Source organism: Rhinolophus sinicus, linkage group LG03, assembly GCF_036562045.2.
Source record: "Rhinolophus sinicus isolate RSC01 linkage group LG03, ASM3656204v1, whole genome shotgun sequence".
NCBI classification, from domain to species: domain Eukaryota; kingdom Metazoa; phylum Chordata; class Mammalia; order Chiroptera; family Rhinolophidae; genus Rhinolophus; species Rhinolophus sinicus.
In genome coordinates, this window is record NC_133753.1 from 166,984,023 (window position 1) to 167,006,934 (window position 22,912).

Sequence of the window (22,912 nt, forward strand, 5' to 3'; positions counted from 1 at the left end):
AATGGGAGACATTTGTGCCTTGATGTTTTAAGTGGCAGCACAGACCACCCAACATTTGCAATAATGTGCCGTCTATACAGTGATGGCCAGTCTGTGAGCCCGATGCGTATTTTCTTTTATAATTTCAGCTCATTCTTTTATGCTTATTTAATCCTTATAATAAAAATATTTAAACTTCCTGCTTGCTACTAAAATTCAAAACCAAAACAAACAAAAAAAACACCACTATGCTGATGGCTATTTTTGCAGGTTGCAGCAGTTTGGCTGACTCTTTTTTTCTCTACTTTATTCCAATCAAGCACACGTTTATTTCAAGAGATAAGATGTGTGTCAGAGCAGTGCTTCTCAAACTTGAATGTAATATGAATTATTTGGGGATCTCCTTAAACGTCTATTAGAATTCAGTAGTTCTAAGTGGCATCTGAGATCTGCATTTTTAACAGGCTCCAGATGATGCAGTGCTGCCTGTCTGTGGACCAGTGTGCAGAGCAGGGCTTTACACCTAGGTCCTAAGCTATGAAGGCAGTTTCAGTTCCTACAAAACATCCTTGTGGTCACAGCTAGTCATGCAAGAGACTGGATACGTCCTCTCCTTATGGTGAGTCTTGAGTGTGTTGTGAATCACAGTGAGTTCTTAAGATAAATATAGTGAAATACATAAGCCATAATATTCTAAATCCAAAGTAAACAGCTTTATTTTCAAAACGATTTTAATGCTACTCAGTCATGTGGTATGAAAAGAGTGGTCTACAATTAAATAATACTTTTCTGTTTGATTCTCATACTTTAATATGAGAAAAGTTCTTAATTCATGTTGATTACTATTCCAATTTGATTTTTGTTTCTCAGAAATCAAATGAATTGCACAAGTCAATGTACAAACATGCACACATTCGTTTTCATATTTTTGTTGGAGAGAAAAAAGATTAAAAAAACACTAGTTAATCAAAAACAATGTACTTATTACATCTTAACAAAGATTTATACATTATGCATAAAGAAAATATCCAAGACAACTTGTCTTTAAAAAATATACAATTCTAACATTGTGCAATATATACATTTAAATTTTAACTTTATTTGCTAAAATATATCAGGTACATATGAAACCATGTCTATCTTTACATAATGGCTACATTTCCATTCTTTAAGGTTCAAAGTAGTTTAAATTTTTTTTTATTTCAAATTTTACCCCCCCGTTTACCTTTTACCTCTTAGATGTTTAGTCTTTCAAATTGATTAAAATAGGTATGTGTTACTGAACACAAAGGGCATAGTCCTAAAAGGTGAATTATTTTCTGTGTGTAAAATTGAAATAATGAAGATGGACCAGGGAGCTCAGTTTGAGGACTCCTGCTTTCTGCTGAATGATGTCTTAATCTATGGGCTTTTCCTACATTAAGTTATAGCTGTACATCAAAATAGATACACTATAAATTACAACTTTTGTAATAATCTTTAGTAATAATCACTTGTGTGATAAGTTGGTTTTAATTTTCTTTACCTTTCACAGTTAATAGATAACTTTTACTACTTTATATAACACTGCCAGCTAGAAAAAATTTCTGTCTAGTTAGAAGTTCCCATTTTGCTGCTAAAATGAGCAATGCATGATTTTAAATCTCAATGCTGTTTTTTCACAAACTATTTTACTCTGATACTACTTTATGAGGCTTGTGTGCCAGCCATGCATGAAGCAGCTCAGGTTTTATCATGTTCTGTAGATCTTGCCTACATACCATTTATGAAATGGAAACTTTAAGACAACGTCTTTAAGCCCCACACTGCATGGTTTCAAACCAAAAGTATGGCTGAATAGGAATACATAACTTTTTTTCAAACAGTGTATCAATAGTCACCTTTGCAGAAAAGTGCTTGAGAAATACTCTTATATTAAGAAATAGAGCCTCTGCTTCAAACCATTGATCTGATAGCAGAAGTTGCCTATTTCGGCCACTTGCTCTTAGTGCAGTGGTTCTCAATAGGAGTGATTTTGCCTTCCAAGAGGCCACATGCAATGTCTGGAGACATGTTTTGAGTAGGCCACCTGAGGAACATCACCCATTTCTCCTTCTGCACCTTCTTTTCTGTACTTCTGAACACAACGAGAGAGAGAGGGTGCTCCTGCCATCTGGTAGGTAGAGGCCAGGGATGCTGCTAAACAGCCAGCAATGCCCAGGACAGTCCCCACAAGAATGACCTGGCCCCACATGTCAGTGGCGCCAAGGTTGAGAAACGCTGCTCTAGTGTCATAAATAGTGCAGAGACAACTGGCTAATTTTTTAGTTTATAGTAATCCAAGTACTTCATGGAAACAGTGCCATCAAGGCAGATTTCCTAAGTCAAGTCACTGTGTGTATGTGACCTCAATGTAGTGCTTATCTAAGGGAGGTGAGGCGGAGCAGAATAAAAGCATGACATGCCATAATTCTTTGTATAGCACATTGAAGACCAGGTGTGTGTGTATATATGTATGCATATATACAGCAGTTGCGTGGCTTTACTAAATATTCTTTATCAACTTAATGACCAGTTTCTCCTCCATTTTTTAAATAAAATTTTTATTTAAAAGTGTTTGAATCCACACAGTTGTTAAAAGAATTGGGCTCAAGCACATCTTAACTAGAAAATACCCTGACAAGGCTAATTTTTTTCTTCTTTGTTTTGTCAAATACAAAATAACTCACTAGACTGTGTGCGTAGCTCTGGACAGCCGTCAAGGGCCAGGCCAGGAGGGCAGCCAGGGCCAGATGCACATGGCAAACGCCTGTTTTCCTGTGACTTCTTTTCAGTCAGATTCTTGGAGGATGGTCTATTCGTATAAGAAATCCAGATCCTATACTTTGCAAGGTAAGAGCATCGCTGTTGAGCTCCAGCCCAGTCTTCCCATTTCGTAATGATGACACTGACATTCATAGAGGCAGTGACTTGCCTTCAGCTTTAGTGTGCAGGTGTTAACACGGCATAGTGCCCGCTGCTTTCGCCTGTGCCCTTCTCCCAGTCCCAGCTCCTTGAGAAGGTTTGGGCTCAGAAGTACAGAAAAGAAGGTGCAGAAGGAGAAATGGGTGATGTCCTTCAGGTGGCCTACTCCCATAATGACAGGGTGCTTGTTAAATACAGGTTACTGGGTCTCACCCCAACCCGATCACATAAAACTCAGAATTGGGACCCAAGAATCTACCTCCTGCGCAAACTTGCCCAGGTGAAAGTCATCCTGGAAGTTTAAGTCCTCTGGAAAAAGACAAGCAGAGATGCACCTGCTAATTTGGTGGTTTCCAGAGTCTCTTTGAACCTCCCTGCAAATTCCTGAGACATTTAATTTACCTTGTTTATACTGCCTGAAATTCCAACAATTAGAAATTCACTGAGGTTTGTTTTTCTTACTTATTTAGCAGTAAACGAAAACAGCCCCCTGACTTTAGGGGGATTATACAGTAATTCATGCAAGTGTGTAAGTTAAACTGACGACTTTTCCTAGTCACCCCTAGTGAAGAGCAGCTTCCCTGAGGGAAAAGGAGAGCTGGACAAGGGCTACAGGAAGATGGACAACTCTGGACTGCTGGAGAGGAAGCGGGCTTCAGTGGGCTTCTAGAAGATGGGGCACCAGGAGGGGGAGAGTGGGTCAGTGTGGAAGGAGGGAAAATGCCAGAGGTACTCATCTTTCAAAAATTTACTAGGTTCCTGCCAGCCAGCTCGTCAAGTCAGCCAGCTGTGCATCAAGGAGAAAGGAAACTTGCTACTTCTTCCTCTGGCACAGGCTGGTAATTTCCTGCTTTGCCTTCCACTCCACCGCCACCCCTCCCTTTTTTTATTAATTTATTGGGTAACAGTGGTTAGTAAAGTTACATAGGTTTCAGGTGTACAATCCTGTAATATATCATCTATATATCACATTGTGTGTTCACTCCCAGAGTCAGTTCTCCTTCCATCACCATATATTTGACCCCGTTTACCCTCATCTACCACCCCCCTCCCCCCTTACCCTCTGGTAACCACTATTGTCTGTGTGTCTATGAGTTTTTGTTTGTCTTGTTCTTTTGTTGCTTTCGGTTTTATATACCACATATCAGTGAAATCATATAGCTCCTTACTTTTTCTGTCTGATTTATTTCACTTAGCATAATAACCTCAAGATCTATCCATGTTGTCGCAAATGGCACTACTGTATTTCCCCGAAAATAAGACCTAGCTGGACAGTCAGCTGTAGTGCGTCTTTTGGAACAAAAATTAATGTAAGACCTGGTCTTATATAAGACCTGGTCTTATAGTAAAATAAGACCGGATATTATATTTATTATATTATCATGTTGTATTATACCGAGTCTTATGTAAAATGAGACCAGGTCTTATATTAATTTTTGCTTCAAAAGATGCATTAGATCTGATTGTCTGGCTAGGTCTTATTTTCGGGGGAAACATGGTATACCACCCTGAATGCACCCGATCTCATCTGATCTCGGAAGCTAAGCAGGGTCGGGCCTGGTTAGTACTTGGATGGGAGACCACTTCTCCCTTTAACAGAGATTTCCTCTGCAGGAGGCATACTCTAGGCTCCCACCAGTTACTCAAGCAGGTTTTGATAAGTACATCATAGCAAGAAAGGGACTCTGAGGAGGCTGCTGTGGGCTGACAAGAGCAAATTTTACCTAGTTTATAAACAAAATTGTCAGATATTCTCTGTGGTAACTTTGGATGAGCAGCATAAGCTGAAGACCTGTGTTTTGTTTTTTTTTTTCACCATCAACATCAGTATACAAGCTAATGATGTATCTATACCAAGTACTTCCACTTTTGTTATTGCTGTTTAAAAACAATTATTTTACATGATTGGGTTTCCCTACTCCCAAAAATCTGAAAAGGGTTTTATTTTTCTGTAAGGCATCTCATGTTTGGAAGCATTTCACCTTTGACATAATGCACGTTACAATGTAAACTCTGGACCAGCCAACATAAAGGTCACTTTTTCCATATAAAATAAATCTTTTACCCTTTATACGCCTACCCCCTACCCCCCACAATTTCTTCTTTCCAAACTGACCTGCAGTTTTCTTAAAATAAAATATCAGGCTAGTTTACCTATTACATTATAAAACACTGGGATTTAGAAAGCAAAATCCATTCGCGCAAACAGCAAACCCGGGCTGTGATGCTGCCTGGTCCCAAGGCAGTGAGAACTGCTGGGTGGCTCAGCTGTTGAGTTCTGTGGTCTCATCAATCTCATCTGAATTTTTGGTCATTTTTTCATATTTTCTTTTGAAGAAGCCAAGCTGCAAGATGATGATGTAAAAATGTTACGATCTATGGCTTATTTCGTGTGGGGCCTTGGACCCCCTTTGCCGCCCACTTTCCCCAAAGCACCTCTGGGAATCGCTGGGGTTCTGGAGAGGGTGGTGTGCAGACTCCTGAACTCACTTGGTATAACCCTTCAGTGAGGAAATTAATGCCCACAGAGATGTACTGACTTGCATAAAGTTAAACTTTTCAGGGTCCACTTAATTGCAGCTGAATAAAACATTCAAGGGTCTGGATGAAAGGAAGGTTGGGGGCAAAAAAGCATAGAGACCAAGACCAAGGAGATAAAATCCTTACTGATTGTTTTCAAAGACATGGGTGAGATTTGCAAATAAACTTGCATCACCTTTTTTCTTATGATGGAGGAGGTGCCATATAAAACTTAAGGTTGCTGTTTAATCAGGAAATTCAAGACAGAAGTCTTTAGGAGCCCCTTATTTTTAAATAAGAAACTTTTCTTACCTTCCATAAAATTGCAACCAGAGCTAATAGCAGAATAATTCCAGCAATTACACTTCCTACTATAACTCCGGTTGGTACTTCAGCTTTCTCATGGGGTTTCATTATCGTGATGGGAATCTGCAAATGTATATACACAACAATTGAGTTAACTAATTTTAGCACCAAAAAAAAAAAAAGATGGGCTAATCAAATTCTAATTTCATAAATTATAGTCTACAGAGGTGATGTGACTTGCACACGATCATGTTCCTCAATTAAACATCGTGCAGTACAAGTTCTAGAGAAAATGTTCCTGCAAAGTACAGTCAAGGAATCAAGTTTTCTAGTTTCCTCCCTTTAACTGCATCAGTATTTAGCGTTTATGTTATCTCTGGCAGTCTCAGATGCATTCATTGTTTATGAAATAGCAGTTTCAATTTCTTACATACAATTTCATCGTCAAGTGAAAGCATTTGGAGCCCAGTCTTGGGGAGGGGAGTCAAAGGTCAAACAAATCAACAGCCCGAATCCCTTGTGATTAAACAACACCTTTGTACCGTTGCTGTGTCTTAACTCCCATTCAGGATTGCTTGATATGGATTGTCCTTGAGGCTACCTATGATTCTTTATATCCACTTTCTGGCAAGCTTTGTGACTAACAGAATGGCTGCCCTACGAGCTTTAATAGTAAAACCACATATTCTTTTTTTAATTGTAGAAAGAATCACAACCATTTCCTCCACCATGTATATTCTTAAAGACCTATATTTTGGAGCAAACCAAGGGGACAAAACATTATTTATTAGGTTGGTGCAAAAGTAATTGCGGTTTAAAAGAAAAATGCAAAAACTGCAGTTACTTTTGCACCAACCTAATGTTTGATTTAACACTGAATTACAGTGGCAGATAAATTGCTTTTTGTCACAGAACTTTTGAGTTGGGCTAAACTTGAATCTGGCCTTTTGGTGACTATATTTCTTCTCATTTGTAACTTCAAGAACTTAAAAAAGGCTTTATAAATTTAGGAATAAAGTTAAATTCATACAGTTCACTGCTTAATGGCATCTTGTCTCTACTTCTCTCCATTGCAGAACTTCCTAATCTGAGTTCATGGATCCACAGGGATCCATGAGTATAAAATTTTTAAATGGGCCTAGGAGTCAAATAAATTTAAGAATCAATTATTTACCTATAGGGATATGTCAATTTATTATTTGGATTCCAAACATTCAAAAAATTACCTAATATTTATTTAGATTCAAAAAATATTTTCATAGACACAATAAAGTAATAAATGTCCTGTTATTTATCAGTATTGTTCAGAGAAAACCAGGAAAAGAAAAATTTCCTAAAGGGTTCATTAAAATTGTTAATTTGTGTTTTTAGCTAATACATTTATTTAATGCTGCATTCTAAAAAAAACGCCAAAACTTCAGCAGAGGTCCAGGTATTGTCTGAACACTACGCTTTTCTAAAACAGACTTTTACAACATCTATAGTGCTTTTCTGCCAGGCTAAGTTCAGAGCACTTGAATTTGAAGACTACATTTCCTTTGGCTCTGTTTCTGATTTTCCACACCCCAGCCTCTGACATCTCTGAGGGTGTGGGCCTTCACAGAAGGTCCTAAGCCAGAGGCAGAAAAGCATCCTCTTTGTGTGGAATTGTTTTCCCTGGGACAAGAGTGGGACAGCAGCACTTGAGTTCTATCCTCGGCATTGAGCGAGGTCCAGAGTTCACAGGGCCACTGGCTTTTTCACCAAGTTCATAGGCTGTGAGGCCAGCTGCCAAGCGGGCCTTGGGGAAGAGTCTTACATTGCCTTCCAATTTATAACAAAAGCTTTGGGAGGAAAATGCTCAGGGCTCTGCCAACAGATTAGCCAGGCATGGAAATCCCGCTATATCTAAATACGGCATATTCTAACCAGAGTTTCAATGCAAAGGAAAGTTGTCCTGTGCCAGCCCTTGGAACACTGAGCCTTTGTTTTCTCTGCAAGTCCATTTCTTTGCAAAACTTTTTTTTTTTTTTTTTTTAATCAAGGGGAGCATTTATAGTGTTCTAGAATGTAAAATCTAATGAATGGACATTTCACACAGTGTCAGTGTCTAGCTATAAGGAATACTATGAAAAAATCCTCCAGTAAATGTCTTATTTATTAAGCATACTTCACTTCTCTTTAAAAAGTATTCCGTACTACAATACATGATTCAAATAAGCAAGACTTAGATTTTTATGGCGTAAGATCTAGACTGTTTTGTGGAAGCATGAGGAGAAAGAAAGAACTGGAGAAGGGAGCCACAGGCATGATGGAGCCCCTTTTGTTTTGCCTTTTATTGGATCATCACTCTTGATCCAGTTTTGCTAACATGGGAGGCGGGGTGGGGGGGGTGGGGGAGGAGCATGGAGGGGGGCAAGTAGATCACCGAACACCCTTGCCAAAAGCTCAATGTAATAAACATCAGATTTTTAGAGTTTCATTAAGATACCTGTGCACACGTTAGGTGAGAAGAACCACTATTCTAAGTTTTCAGAAATGGAATGCCTCCTAGACTCTACTGCCCGTGGGGGGGATGGGATGTGCTCACCGTGACCGCGTTTTCTTCGATCACATATATCTCAGGATTGTCGGTGTTGACTTCTGCAGAAGCTGTCAGCTGGACTGTCTGGAAAGTCGACTGGAACACAAGAATAAAGAATGTATTTTATCCTAGCAGAAGTCAATCTGTAAAACTTGGCATGACTATTACTTACTCGTATGAATTTCCTTACGGAAAACGACAGAGCTAATGCCAACGCTGAATACTCAAGAAGCTCCGTGTGCTGAAATCCGTGATATGTGACAGGACCACACATGAGAGGTGCCCAGGGAATTTAAAATGTGTGGATACTGGGCCCTGCCATAATAAATTAAACCAAATCTCGGGGGGGTGGGGGTCCAAACATCAGCAGGTTAAAACATCTATCTACGTGATTCGAACTTTGAAAACAGGGTTGAAAAACAAGGGTTTAGAAATGAAGTTTTTAATTAGGAAAGACCATAGTTAATTTTTAAAAACTTAATGAAGATTGCGACATGAGGGGAAATTGCAAACATGGTATTTTTATATATTTACCTGGATAAATCACATAATGCAATGGAAGATCATCTTAAAATGGAAAGAGAATATTTCTTCTGGGTACACGTGTAAAATAGTACTATTTAAAAGTACACTTGAGCTCGGCCATGCATGTCAGCAGCGTACACCCAGAACCTTTTTGTCATGCTATATAACTAGTAATAATTTCAGATTTTCTAATCTAAGCATTTCTATCAAAAAATACTGGACTTGGGACAGGCAGATGGAAAGGACATATATTTTATGCTGGTATTTCTAGTAACTGCCTAATACGAAAAAAACTTTACATGTATTCCTGGATCTATTGTAGAAAAATAATCTTTTTCAATGGAAACATTGATGTGTATATTTTTTATAATGCAAATATTGGGCCTGATGCTTACATTGAAATAGAATACAATACCCCGGTGTGAGAACTGCCTTCACACGCTCTGGCTACTAGGACGAAGCTTTTCTGGTTACTAGGGCTTATGATTCAGTGTACTCCATGAGCTAATTTGCTAAACGATATCTGGGAGCCAGAAAGAGAGAATGCATATCCAAAAAGTGAGCAATTTATTTCCATGGTTCAATCTGATTATTCTTAATTTTCTCAATATGGAAGATTACATCAGAAATTAACCCTGATCCCTGCTCTCAAACATTTATTATTGGGGGGACATTGCAAGTATTGATAATGGTTTACATTAAAAAAAATCTATTCAGTGAATGCTGGTTTCATTGTCGCTGTAGACTAAAGATGGAAGAATTTCCTTACAACAACTGGTATCTCTGCTCTCCCAAGTGACGTCGTGTGCACAGGTACACAGTATTCTGCAGGGTTAACAACCTTTGGTAGATATACTATGCACATCTGAGAGTAAAGTAACTAGCATTCAGCAGGGCTTTTCCTTACAACTGGCAGCCAACAATGCCATCAGTATGGAGGCCCAAGCAATCACCTCATGATAACATCAGTTGAAATGTTAAGTTGATTCGCACAGCAGCAGAAAGGCAGTGCATTACTGGGTCCTAATGTAGGAAATGAGATCCATATTTTAGACTGGATCTCCTCGGTGGTCTGAGACCATCCACTTTGCTGTTGAAATAGCTGAAAACAAGGTGGGGATAAACGCTTGACTTCTCACGAAGGAGAAAGATGTGCAGGACTTGATACCCTATAGTAACCCTTGGGTGTTTTTTCAGTTTCGAGCTCAGAACCATGTGGGAAACCGTAGTACTACATTCCCTTAGAATTTTGCTCCCAGAAATGAAACGGCTCCTTCTGAAAGCCTTGGGAAGGTACTTTTAAAACTCTTACAGTAAAATGATGTAGCTTTAAACAAACTAAAGAAAAACCCAATGTGTTTTGCAGAGTCGGCATGATTGCATTTTGATTTGCAACAGTCAGTTTTCCTTCCCAGCTGGCAAAGTTTGCTATGAAAACATTCGTTCCTCAAATCCAAGGAGCCAAGAACCACCAGTTGGTGAAACTGAGCACTGAACTGCAGAAGCTGGGAGGATTGTATCAGTAAGGGCGGGCATTGCATCTTACAGGATTTAGGAGTCCTGAAGGCTTGAAAGCCAATGCAGCTAATGAGAGAACAAAATAAAGCAAGAAGAAAACAACTTCTCACTCCTCCATCCCCCATTCTCTATTTCCCCCCATCTTTCACGATTCCTCTTTCTGTTCTGTCTATCCAAGAATATTGCTTATATTTTGGTTCCAGAGACAAGTTCTGAGGAAGCTTAGTTCTCTGTAACCTTATATAAAAACTGCATAGCACGGCATGGGGTTTGTTGGAGAGATCATGAAATGGTTAGGAAAGAGGTATTACCGTCCAGTTGGTAAGCACCTTGCAGACTGATTTACTAGGTAAAAACAAAAAACAAAAAAAAGAATCAGAGAGCCAAAGGCCCGAGAGGTTTTACTTATTTCTCTTCTGCTGCCTCAATCAGAGCCCGTGTTGGTGAAAGGAATAGCTAGCCACTGTGCAGTCATATGTAAGGAGCTCTGTCTATGCTTATATTTTTCATTCCAGACTAAAATTTTGGCTACCAAAAATCTCTGCTGAAAGCAGATACACTACTGTTACACCTGCCAAGTGGAAAAACGCTGACATTGTTTTGGCACTTTCTTCACTTTTCATGAGCTTGAGAGGACTTGAAAAGTTGTATGCACACTGAGCTTCCAGCAGAGAAAGGGTCCAACAGGAGAGCAGAGTGGTTACCTGGCTCTACTATAGGAAGGTGGATGCTTATGTTAGGTTCATCTGGGTGGTTTGAGAGCCAGGCAGACAATTAGCTGGGAGTTCAAGGAAGGAGACAGAGTCATGTGCATTTGGATGTGGGTGTGGTGGAGGAGTCGAAGTAAAAAATGTCAAGAGCATGGGGAGGGAGACAGAGCAGGTGGCCCCTCGTACCCCAAGGGCAGCAGAGGGGATCTTGATGGCATTCCCAGAGACTGATGTAGTGGGTTGGCGTGGAGTCTAAGCATCAGATGCTTTACAAGCACCCCAGGTGATCCTGAGGCACAGCCAAATTGGACAAGTTTTTCAAAGGGGTGGAAGCACGCTGCTTTCCAGGGTAAGATTGCTCTCAGTTATTTGGGCACTGCTGACAGCCAAAATACTAATTTTGTCGAAGGGTATGATTTCCTCGCTGTGGGTAAACCCAATAAATCAAGCTAATACTTACCGCTGCAAAAGTCCCGTTCCAAATTCTGGTGGACACATTAAAGAAGTACTCTCCTTTCACCTGAGGGTCTTTGAGCCAGCAGGTAACATTCCTGCACGAAGCAGTTTTGCAGTTCTTGGGGTAAACGGAAGAGAAGGAGGGTTAGTATGGGCTTTAAAAAATAAATGCTGAAATTTTACAAAGTTAGATAAGACCCAGTGCTGGGAAGGATCTAGGGAAATGGGCAGTCTCATGAACTCTTAGTAGTTAGAACTCTTCATCCAGAGGTTTCGGCATTGTGCCTCAAAATGTAAAAAGTGCACACCTTTGCCTCAGCCATTTCCGCTCTGTGTGGAAGGCCTCAGGAGATAGTCATAATGTGTGGAGAAAAGCTCACCAAGTCTGCTTATTGAACTACTATTGCTGACAGCGAAACACAAAACACTAAGTTACTTGTGTTTATCAACAATGTACTAGTTAAGTAAATCATTGAACACAAATATAAAAAATGCAGTACAATTTATTCATTAAACATAACTGATAAAGATGCTTTTCTTAGACTAAAAAGTAAAAAGCTGGACAGTAAAAGAATCCGTGGTTGCCAAGGTTTAGGGGGGATGATGAGTAAGTGGAGCACAGAGGATTTCAGGGCAGTGAAACTACGCTGCGTGGTACTGTCATTGTGGATCCGTGTCGTTATACATTTGCTCAAACACACAATGCACAGCATCAAGAGTCAGCCTAATGTAAACTAGACTGGGTGGTGGTGGTGTGTCCACGGAGGTTCCGCAGTTGAAACAAATGTACCACTGGTGTGTTGGGGGGTTGATAGAGGGGGAGGCTGTGCCTGTGTGGGGACAGGAGTAAATGGGAAATTTCTGGACTTTTCACTCAATTTTGCTAGGAACCTAAAACTGCTCTAAAAAATAGTCTATTTTGAAAAGTCTATGAGATGTTGGCCTAGGAAGAGCAGCATGGTCCGTTTATGTCGCAGCGTACGTTATCTATATTGATTAATGCTGAGAGGTGTGGACGTTGTTCATCAATATTGAATGTCAGTTCTAATCGAAAAAAATTAAAAAAGAGTGGTCAGCTGTTATATTTCTAGAGAACTTTAGTTTCTTTGTTGTGTCATGTTTTACGTTGTTCCCATTTAGCAATTGTCATTTTTACAAAATCAAAACATCTTCACAAAAATAAGGAAAATGCTGAGAGTTATATTTTGGCATACCCTGAGATGAGTTTCTACGGGGCATTTTCAAATATTAGATTTAAACCACACTTATACTGTAATTATACTGTAATTACTTAAAAAATATGTGTTTCATTCTCCTATTTTCCTGTTTCCCCCACCTTCATGAAATAAAACAATTTCAGAAAAAGGAAACCAACATTTCAGTGCTGTTCATTGGGGAGAACTGTGGGTTCACTGCTGGCTAAATGTTTAGTTTTTTAAATACTTAATAGGTGCCAAGCAAGCACCATGCTAGATGCTAGTTTCTTTCCCAAAGAAAGGGGCATAGCTCTGGAGCAAGGAGATAATCCATACTGAGAAACAGAAGGGTGCTTGGCGACGGAGATGTCCCAGCAGCTATACAAGACACCAGTGATTATGTGGGAGGGGCGGTAAGGAGCTTCATCTCCAAACCATATGCCCAGTTCCCTCACAGTTCTTTGCAGTGTTTCCAAAGTGCAGGCCACTAAAACAGCACCTTTACCTGGAGTGCTTTTGATTTCATGAAAACTGGGACGTGTATTTTATAATAATGGCATAAATAATAATGCCGATAGCCTAGATTTGAGCATGTATTTCGAAATCTTGATTCATACTGGCCATTAAAAACAAAATAAGGAAGTTCTGTGCTACGAGGTGGCGGGAGAAAAGGAGGTCCTTGATTTCCAGCTACAACAAACAGTCGCTGAAGGAAACTGTCACCCTGTTAACCTGCCCTCACCAGTTCTTTTATGTGCCGGAAGTTTTCACTTTTGAACGATACAGAGGAAGGCATAGATGTTTGTTCTATTTTCAGTGGATTTATTTCAGCATTACAACTGATGTCACCAGCCTGCAAAAAACGACATCAAGTCAGTCTCAGGAAGCAAAACAGTTTTATGATGTTCCTATGACCTGTTAGGAAATCCCATGGTCACATGTTGGGGTAGGGGAGAACTGCTAGGCTTCCTTCACTGTGTTGACCTGGCCACACTTCTGGTCATGACTGATATAAACTCGGAAGCATTCAGATGCTCCTGACATGACTGGAAGGGGTGGCACTCGTTCTTAGAGCCCATGTGGGATGAAGACAAATTTGCAGTAACGAGACTGTGAGTGATTCAATTCAGGGTTCTCTCCTGTGGAACGTTTTAGGATTTTGATTTCCTGTAGTCACCTATGCACATCCCAGCAACAACATGAGAACCAGCTAAGTAAGTGCTGAGCCAAAGTCAAGGGGCTTGGCAAGAACACTGCTCTTCAAATCAGGCTGCATGTTAGAACCACCTGGCGGCTTTTAAAGATAAAACACCGGGACTAGAGCCTTAGCCAGAGAGGTTTTGATTCAGCTGCCTGGGCATCACTCTTTACTTAAAAATAGCAGCCAGGGTTGAGTACTTACAGGCTGAAAGTCCAGGCTGACAGCTTGAAGACCAGCTTTTAATTGCAACGGTGTAGACCTATTTCCTGCCATGGGTTTAACCTCTCACTTCCCAGTCTGCTCTGTGAACAGGCTCTGACAAGATCAGATCTTCACCTGGGAAGGATGGGGCTTTTGGATCATTTCTGCCATTTGTAAATCCCTAGACTCAGACACTTGTTTTCTTACAACAATATCCTGCTTCTAATGGGAAACGGATGGCTAGTTAATCAGCACGTGGGATGCATAGGGGTCATCTTCTTGGTTTCCCACCTGTAGATTGACACACATGACCCCCTACCTCGTGGGGTGCCTCCATATTGAAAGTGCTCGTTTTTATAGGCAATTCGGTTGCCCTTACCTCACTGGTGTGTATCTCAGTCAGGTACATCAGTGGGTTCTTTTCTTTGGTGTACTGCGGGATGTGGATGACGACAGATGCCCTGCTTACTGGAATGCTTCCTGTTGTCACCTACATAGTACGGAAGAAAACATTCTGGTTACCACTACATCATGCACATGTTACAAAGAAAGTGACCAATAACCTCTGTCTTGATGAAGAGCAACTGTTAAGTGGTGGGCTTGAGTCAGTATTTGATAGTCACACTTGGGGTCCCTGTGTTTCCCTTCTTGGAAAAATCTCAACATTGACACTTTTAACTGGTAAGTAATTTGTGACTTAGGAGATGGTTACAAACATCCACCATCTGTGGCGTTGGGCTGCCAGGGCGTGAAGTCCGTCTCTGCCCCTGACTAGCAGTGTGGCTTGGGCAAGGTACTAGAGCAACCTGTGCTTCCGTTTTTCTCATCTGTAAAATAATCAGCTCAGTAGGTTGTACAGGTGTAGCATCTGTTCTCTTTGGCGGGGAGTCTGTTCCAAATGGCCAATCCTCATACCCTGCTGGTTGTTAAACATTTAAAATAACACCCATAGAAATAATAACCCTGCCAACATCATAAGTGATCTTGGATTAAATGAATCAACATAGGTAAAACCCTTGACACAAGGCTGACACTTACTACACTCTCTTTGACTGTTATTTGTTACTACTAGTTGACTAAATGTTTCATTAAAGAAGTAGTTGCCAAATACCATGCATATTTTATAAATTCCAGTATTTGGATCATAAATCAAGACCCTTAAAGATTTTTTTTTTTTAAATCACCAAATTGCAGGGTTGCAACCATGTAACAGACGAGTAGGAAATGTACAAACTGGGGGTGGTGGATGAATTCTTTCCCCCCCCCCCCACTTTCCAAAGTTTCTGTAATGTTATTATATTATAGATACTTTCGCAAATTAATTTCTCCTTATATAATAACAATCTTTACATTAACAATTGCTTATACTAATAGACAATAGAAAGTGATCTTAAAATATTTCTAGATACTACCTAGACTGCACAAAGTGCGTATTGGTATATAAATGGTAAACTTCTTAAATGGAAGTGGTCTCCAAGGAAAAACTGGCATACTAATGATATTCCAGAGACTTTTGTCCACAGTAATGAAATTAAATTAATGCTCTGTTGATTAATATTGAACATTTTCTTTCCAAATGTATCAATTATCCCTTACCCAGGACACATCACTATGCACATAGTCCAGATGTTTAATATCTGTGATCAATCTTAGTGATTCTCAAAGTAGGACAGTTAGACCAGCAGCATCACCTGGGAATTTACGAGATATGCACACTTCTAGGCTGACCCCAGAAACCGAATCAGAAACTGTGGGGATGGAGCCCAGTGACCTGCGTTTTAGCAAGTCCCCAGGTGATTCTACTGCACAAGTTGGGGAACCGCTTATGCATTTCAACTTCTTTTTACTTTCTTCTTCTCTTCCTGGCCCCATTTTCTTCCTTCCCCTTCCTCCTGATTTCCCATCCTTATGACAGGCTTACCAACCTTAATGGAGAAGATGAATTTGGGACCAATATCTTCAAAATTGTGTACGATAGAAGGAACATTCCCATCCGCGGAGACTTCATAAAAATTTATGTTGGTAAATCTGTTGGATGTTTATAAAGCCACACATTTTAGTTTCTGTTGTTCTTGAAACTGAATATTTCTTTTAAGTATCTTCTAGCTTATATTACAAGCAAAACAGTTTACATTTAGGTACAAAAACTCTAAATGAAAACAAATACTTATTTATGGGCTATGGTCCACTGTACAATTCTAAGGTGAAAACAAATTCCTTTAAAAGCGTTATTCCTTCATAATCTTTCTGCTGAGAATCTTTGTGTTATATCTTTATCAGTTGTGAAGTTTCTAAAGTAAGTACAAATATCTTACTTTAGAACTGATAGCGGAATTCTTCTTCCCACATTGGTGTTATATTGACTGGAGTGTTAATATACTGGACATTTAGTCCCTGCTATGGGATGAATGGATTTGTAAACCCGATGATTCTCCATGTGGTATGGCTGAAATACAATGCCAGGTCATTGGTTGGGCATTAGCTCTGGCAGAATTTATTACTGGATGCCTGTGAAACAGGACATTTCTTTACTGTTCCTTCTCCCTCTCTTTCTCTGGTTCCAAACCTACTCTAATGCTTTAGGTCTGAACTGTGTGGGTCAGTCTGTTTCCACCACTAGTGTAGAGACCCAGAGACACTGGGCTGATGTGACCTCTTGGCTTGGGATTGCCAAAGGGGTTTGCAAGTGAAGTGATGACCCCACCAGAGGAACCCCACAGAGCCATCAGGACTGGAATGGAACTGGATACCCTCCCCTCTATGGACTCATTTCTGGGGCTCTGAGATTAGATTTCAACCAGGGCAGCTTCTTTGGGGGTGAGGAGCAGAAGTCTGAGAAGCAATATTTATTTCCACCAGAAAAAAAATCTATCCTAATTATAGGATATTAACTCTTATTTGTTTAAAAAAAAATTGAACTGCACATTTTCTGAGAGTTTTCAAAATTTCTTTACTGAAAATCTTGCCTCTTTTTTATGCCTCATTAAAAAATACATATTTTCCTAATGCTCAAAAGGAAAATATGTCATAGGGAAACTTAAATAGATATATGTAGTATTTGTCAAGGTTACATATATGAGAGGAAACAAAGATCTGTTAGCTTTACATGGAAAATGGGAAAACTGACTAGGATTTGAAACAGAAAGCCTGGCTGTCTGTGCATGAATTACTCTCTTTGCCTTCTAGATCTTCATGTGAACCCCTGAGTACACCCCATTTCTAAGTTCATTAATATGTTCTACTTTTGCACTTTAAAGACATCTGACATTTCTCCATTTGTTACTTAAGTGTCCCGTAAGTTACTTAAGTGTTGGTCAATATATTTATAATAGCACTTAGCAATACTTGGGGGATCCTGTTTTAGAAATAATTATATTATCACCTATTTCCACCCATCATATTTATACTATATATATATAGTAGGAAATATATATATATAGCACATTTATATAGCAGGAAAGTGGTTGCTAACGATACACTCAATACACAATTGGGCAGGACTTTTTTTCAAAAGCTTACACAGATGTTTGTTAAAAAAATTTTTTTTAAATAGCATTCCTTGTGATGATTAAACAAAACAAAGTAAAAATGCAAAACAACAAAATATGTCCTTAATATTGAATTGGTTACATAAATTATTATCCATCCAGTAATAGGACACGTTAGATCTCTGTGTCCTGATACTAATTTTTCTAGGATTAAATAAACAGTAAGGTACAGAAAAGTTTTATCATTCCATTTGGGTAAATAAAGTGTGTGTGTGTGTGTGTGTGTGTGTGTGTGTGTGTGCATGTGTTATACATATATCCTTGCAGATAAACAGACCTGCATCTGGAGGGTATTCTGAAAACAGTTGAGTTAGTCATCTTTGTTGTGACTAAAGGAGGCGGGGAGGGATGATTTCATTTTCCATTGTGGATCTTTCTGTAATGTTTGGATTTTCTATTCATGTACATTTAATGTCTTTATTCTTTCTTTTTAAAAAACATGTAGAGGAATTATCTGGGTGGCAGGATTAAGAGCCACTTTAGCTTTATTCTTGATAATTCTCCATATTAATTTTTAAACTGTATCATACTTTTTAAAGAACATCTTATTTATTTTATTTTATTTTTTTAAAGAGGGCACAGCTCACAGTGACCCATGCAGGGATCGAACCGGCAACCTTGGTGTTACCAGCACCATGCTATAACCAACTGAGCTAAGTGGCCGCCCCAAAGAACATCTTTTTTAAAGAATGTCTTAAAGTCCAATTTACCATCACAAAAATACATAGCTAAGATGTTAGCTAGTAAAAGTGAAGTCCCACTTCAATCTTACATTTATTGCATGTTAAAATATCTGAAAAAAATTGGTCATGGTGGGAGAGTGGAGTCATAAAAAGGCTGTATTAAGAAAAAGCATTTAGGATGAGAAAGAATCAATATAGGTAGGAAGAAAAAAATTAAGGCAATGTGGTACTATCAATCTTGTCGGCTGCATTTGTCTTCACTGACTTATTTTAGCAACTGAGGGTCCTTTCAATCTGCAGTTACTGATGAATTTTTCAGGGATGGAAGACTTGGACTGTACTTGGTTTCTGCTTTTGCTATTTGCAACTCACTCGGTACAGAAGCATTCTTTTCATCCTTGCTCATGTGTCTCAGGCTCTAGCCATAATGACATTTTCCTTTTTGTTTTTGCTCATTGATCTATTGGATGAGCCCCATATTCCATGCTTTCATGGGCTGGGGTGATGTGGTGGGTGTCAGAGAAATCCGCTGTCACTGGATGCTTGGCAGCCCAGCTTCCTGGGAATACACGGCTGTGTGTTGTCCAGGGGTCATTCATCTGTGCTGGGAAGCTGCCTCCCTGCCTCACCAGCGAGAGAACTGCTTCCCAGGCATGGAGGGGCTGTCACGTGTGGCCTGGCATAGCATTGCTGTGCCCCAGTGTATCTGTGTTCATGAGACCACTTCTCAGTGGGAGTGAAGGTGGTGATGCCCACGTGTTAGCACCTGTGGCGAGTAGCACCTACTACTCACGTCTCAGGACACCTGTCTCTGAACATATCACTATAACTGGTGTCATCCAGTACCATTTTGGCCGGTGCGCTCAGGTTTACTTGCTTTGGGCAGGCAAGCAAAGGGAGTAAAGCATTTCTTCATGATCTCCTTTGGAAAATGCCTCATTTCCTCTTGGTTGCAAGAAAGTCCTAATCTGTTATGGCAGGAATTTTCTACCTAGAAACACACTTTTGGGGACTAGATTCAATATTTATGGTGGACCTACTATGTGCAGAGCACTGTGCTTGGCATTTCAATGTCCAGGAATGGGGCTATCACTTGAGATCGCATATGGACAGTAGGAAAGAGGCACAGAGAAGGAAGCAGTGCAACTCTGAGCGCTCTAAATGTTTCACTTTCACATCTTGGGAAGGTTGCAGCTCGTCTGAGGGCCTGCGGAGCAATTTCTCCTTGGCATGTGGCAGAAGGATTATTTCTCTGCCTTGCTCGTGGTGCTCTTGGTGAAAAGACCTATGGAGTTGCTCAAGTTCCCTAGGAAACCATTTGTCCCTAGACTTCTGTTTTAGTTGATAAGGGGGAAACATTTTAATTCAAATTCTCCAGGTAAGAATGAGCAAATAGAGGACTTGTTTAGTCATGAGCCAGATGTGTTACAAACCAGTGTGCTTTAGGTGTCCCACTGTTTCACCTACCTTGTTATATGAATTTCGGCATCATACAGCAGAGGAATTTTCAAGTTGACAAAATTATCTGCCTTGTTGTCTTCCTGGCTTTCACTATTGAAGCAAGCATTAGGAAATTATTTAAAGAGAAATATTATAAAAGCCACCCATCCGCCATTCATGACTCCATTATGTTTTACCTTAAGGCTTGGAAACTGACAGATGCCTGATTCTGAAGGTTTTGAAGATTAAAGTCGAAGTTAATAGTAAAAGTCACCTACACACAAAATTAAAAGTCATCACTCTATGATGTTTCATACCTAGGGGCCCACATGAAAAAAAAAATTTTCCCATAAAGCTAAACTCACTCCAGTTTGATTCTGAATTTTACATACCTTACGCTTTCAGATTTGTAGAACATCTATTTATTTGTCCACCTTGCTTTCGCATGCCACACATTTATATTTAGAAGGGCTTAACTTTCCACCAAACTATACAAGTCATCACATCACAGAATATATACTTGTCTGAATTTAAAAGCTTTGTGCTGCATGAAATTGGCTTACCAGGGGTTAACAAATGATATCTAGGGCTCTGTACCGCACTTTGACCAGTGTTGGTCAACGTATTCAGAAAAAATGAAATTTCCATATCGTATATGGTTTTTGGAATGAACTGCCTGGGGGAAATCCCATTTTTATTATTAACTTAAAACATTCAATTTTTAAAAAATTCCTCTAAACACGCAACCAGTTATTTTGTGATGCGTATCGAATGGTGATACCTCATAAAGGAGATGGTATGTTGGTGAATTAACACTAGTGCTGAGGAGGGGGTAGGGTGGGTTTGAGGAAATGCAAATTGTACCTGTTGTGTCCTTTTTAACGCAGGGTAGCCTACATCGCAGGTAACAGACTTCTGAGAAGTCACCTGGCATGTTACTTCTGTCCCATCAACCTGAACGAGACCAAGGAAACAGTGATCAATTAGTATGTAACGTGTGTGTGCCTGCTGAAGGATGTACCAACCACATGGACGTTTTAGCAGTGAGGTTGCTTCACACTGAAGTAATTTATTGTCCCTCAGGATTGGAAAATTGTGTATTGTCCTGGTGGCTAATATACTATTTTCGTTGCTAAGAAGGACACCCAACAAATCAAAGGAGTGCTCAAATACTCAAATTTCCCCCCAGAAGTAAATCACAGTTCCTATATTCCAGAAGCACAACATAACTGTAATCCAATAACCAGAAATGCTGTCCTTAATACATAACTTTCTCTTAATATTTTTGAAATTTATAGTTTCTCAAGAAGAAAACAGAATTCTACGTTGGTGCTTCTTTATATTTTAAATAATTTAAAGAATTTTTTTCAGTTTTCCGCTAGTTTTTTTTTCCTCTTTAACAAGTTATTTTGCACAGGAAAGTTAAACACTGAAGTCAGAATAGGCTGAGAACACTAAAGCTATTAAATTTACGTTGACTTTAAACTGGATGACAAACCATCTTAGAATTCTTTCATCAAGTAGGTAGCTAATTTAGAAAATCTCAGCTTTTCCCTCCTCTCCGTTTCTTTGCTGGTGCCCAAGGAGGGACCAGGGGCATTCGTGGTCAAGTGTGTTCCTGGTATAGTGATCAAGTCAATATGATGAACTGACCTCGCTGGAATGCGTCATCTTGGCAGCCGGAAGACTTGTGGCTGAGCTGCGGGACTCTAATTTCTCAGAGCAAGTGCCGCTCACAGCATCTGAGCGGCACCATGGCAGCCCCATCACACAGACGGCTAAGAGGAGTTATGCGAGTATCTGGCCACTGCTGCCAAGTCTCAGGGCAAAGGAAAAACTGACCCAAACTTTGAAGCAGAATTGGCCTAGATACAGGCAGCTAGGCTATGTTCTCAGGCGGTTTAACTAGTTGGGAGCCACAAAGTTAGGACTTATGCTGATCTTGGTTAAAGGGCTTTTTCAGACAACACAGAGGACAGGGAGGTTTGCGCATAAGGAAGAGGGTAATTGACAATGGGTAGGAAACACAACAGCAGTAGGCCCAGGGTGTCATCACATACCGGCATGGACCAGGAAGCAAAAAACAGGTTTTCTGAAAAATCAACAACAAGTCCAGTGTTGTATGCACTTTCCTTTTTGTTTTTCAGTGTTACTGAAAATGTTAACCTTTTGTTTTGGTTGCTGACAATAAAGGGTTTTCCTCTGTTCAAAAATGAGAAAAAGGGAAAAAAGTCAGTAAGGGGAAAAAAAGACCAGTATTCAAATACTTCACCCATTTTTAAAAAAATGAACTCTTCAGATTTACTTGGAATACTGAGAAAATTCCTTAATAATAAACTATCTTCATTGTAAAATGGTACAATAAATAAATACTGTTGGGTTCTCTTCTTTAATTACATTACAGGGAAAGGAACCATCCAAATACAAATGGTTTTATATTTCGTATTGTTTCACTCTTATATGGATGGTATACATTAAAATTTAGATTTTAAAGGTCTTTATTAGTTATGGGTATTTCTTTTGTAGAAAAAAAATCTCTATAAACATTCATTTGAATAACATAACCAAATGTGTCTTTTATTTCTGCATTTTACACTGAGCTTTAAAGTAAAACTTACTGAGCAGGTGGCAGCTGTTGCACATCTAGAACTAGGTCGGAGATGCAAACTCCATCATCACCACAGTCTTTATAGAAAGGAATCTACAAAAAAGGGAGAACAACCTCAGACATCTGCTCTTGAGTTAGAAAAGCAAATTGTGGAAGAATACCTATGATTCCATTTACATAAAGTTCAGAACCATGCCAAACTGAACAATGTTTTAGGGATATACACATGTTTAGCATTGATAAATGCAAAACTCCAGGTGCTGATGTCTGGGGGAACAAGAGGAATGTGGATCTCAGGGGGGCGGGGAGTGACACGGAACTTTATAGGTCTTCGTAACATTTTATTTGGGCGGTGAGCCCAAGGCATTTGCTTTATTGTTACTCATTTCTTCAACAAATACTTATTGAGCACCTATGGTGGGTCAACCAAGCACTGCTGATGGGGCTGGGAGTAGAGCAGTGAACTAGGAAGACAAAAATCTCAGCCTTAGTGGAGTTTATGTGCTGGCGAACTT

At 39.6% G+C, this 22,912-nt stretch overlaps 1 protein-coding gene across 1 annotated transcript in view; it reads right to left on the reverse strand.

Moving 5' to 3' along the window:
• Positions 1–670: 670 nt before the first annotated feature.
• The window catches only part of ITGA2 (integrin subunit alpha 2), a 91,391-nt gene continuing 69,149 nt past the window's right edge, over positions 671–22,912 (reverse strand). Inside the window, exons 19-30 of the mRNA XM_019736238.2 lie at positions 22,408–22,490; positions 21,850–21,991; positions 20,654–20,743; positions 19,987–20,063; positions 19,817–19,900; positions 16,044–16,146; positions 14,498–14,608; positions 13,459–13,569; positions 11,525–11,638; positions 8,318–8,407; positions 5,755–5,871; positions 671–5,267 (exon numbers count right to left, since the gene is read on the reverse strand). Coding sequence (XP_019591797.2) covers positions 5,187–5,267; positions 5,755–5,871; positions 8,318–8,407; positions 11,525–11,638; positions 13,459–13,569; positions 14,498–14,608; positions 16,044–16,146; positions 19,817–19,900; positions 19,987–20,063; positions 20,654–20,743; positions 21,850–21,991; positions 22,408–22,490 — 1,203 coding nt within the window. The 3' untranslated portion in view covers positions 671–5,186. The remainder of the gene's footprint in view (positions 5,268–5,754; positions 5,872–8,317; positions 8,408–11,524; positions 11,639–13,458; positions 13,570–14,497; positions 14,609–16,043; positions 16,147–19,816; positions 19,901–19,986; positions 20,064–20,653; positions 20,744–21,849; positions 21,992–22,407; positions 22,491–22,912) is intronic.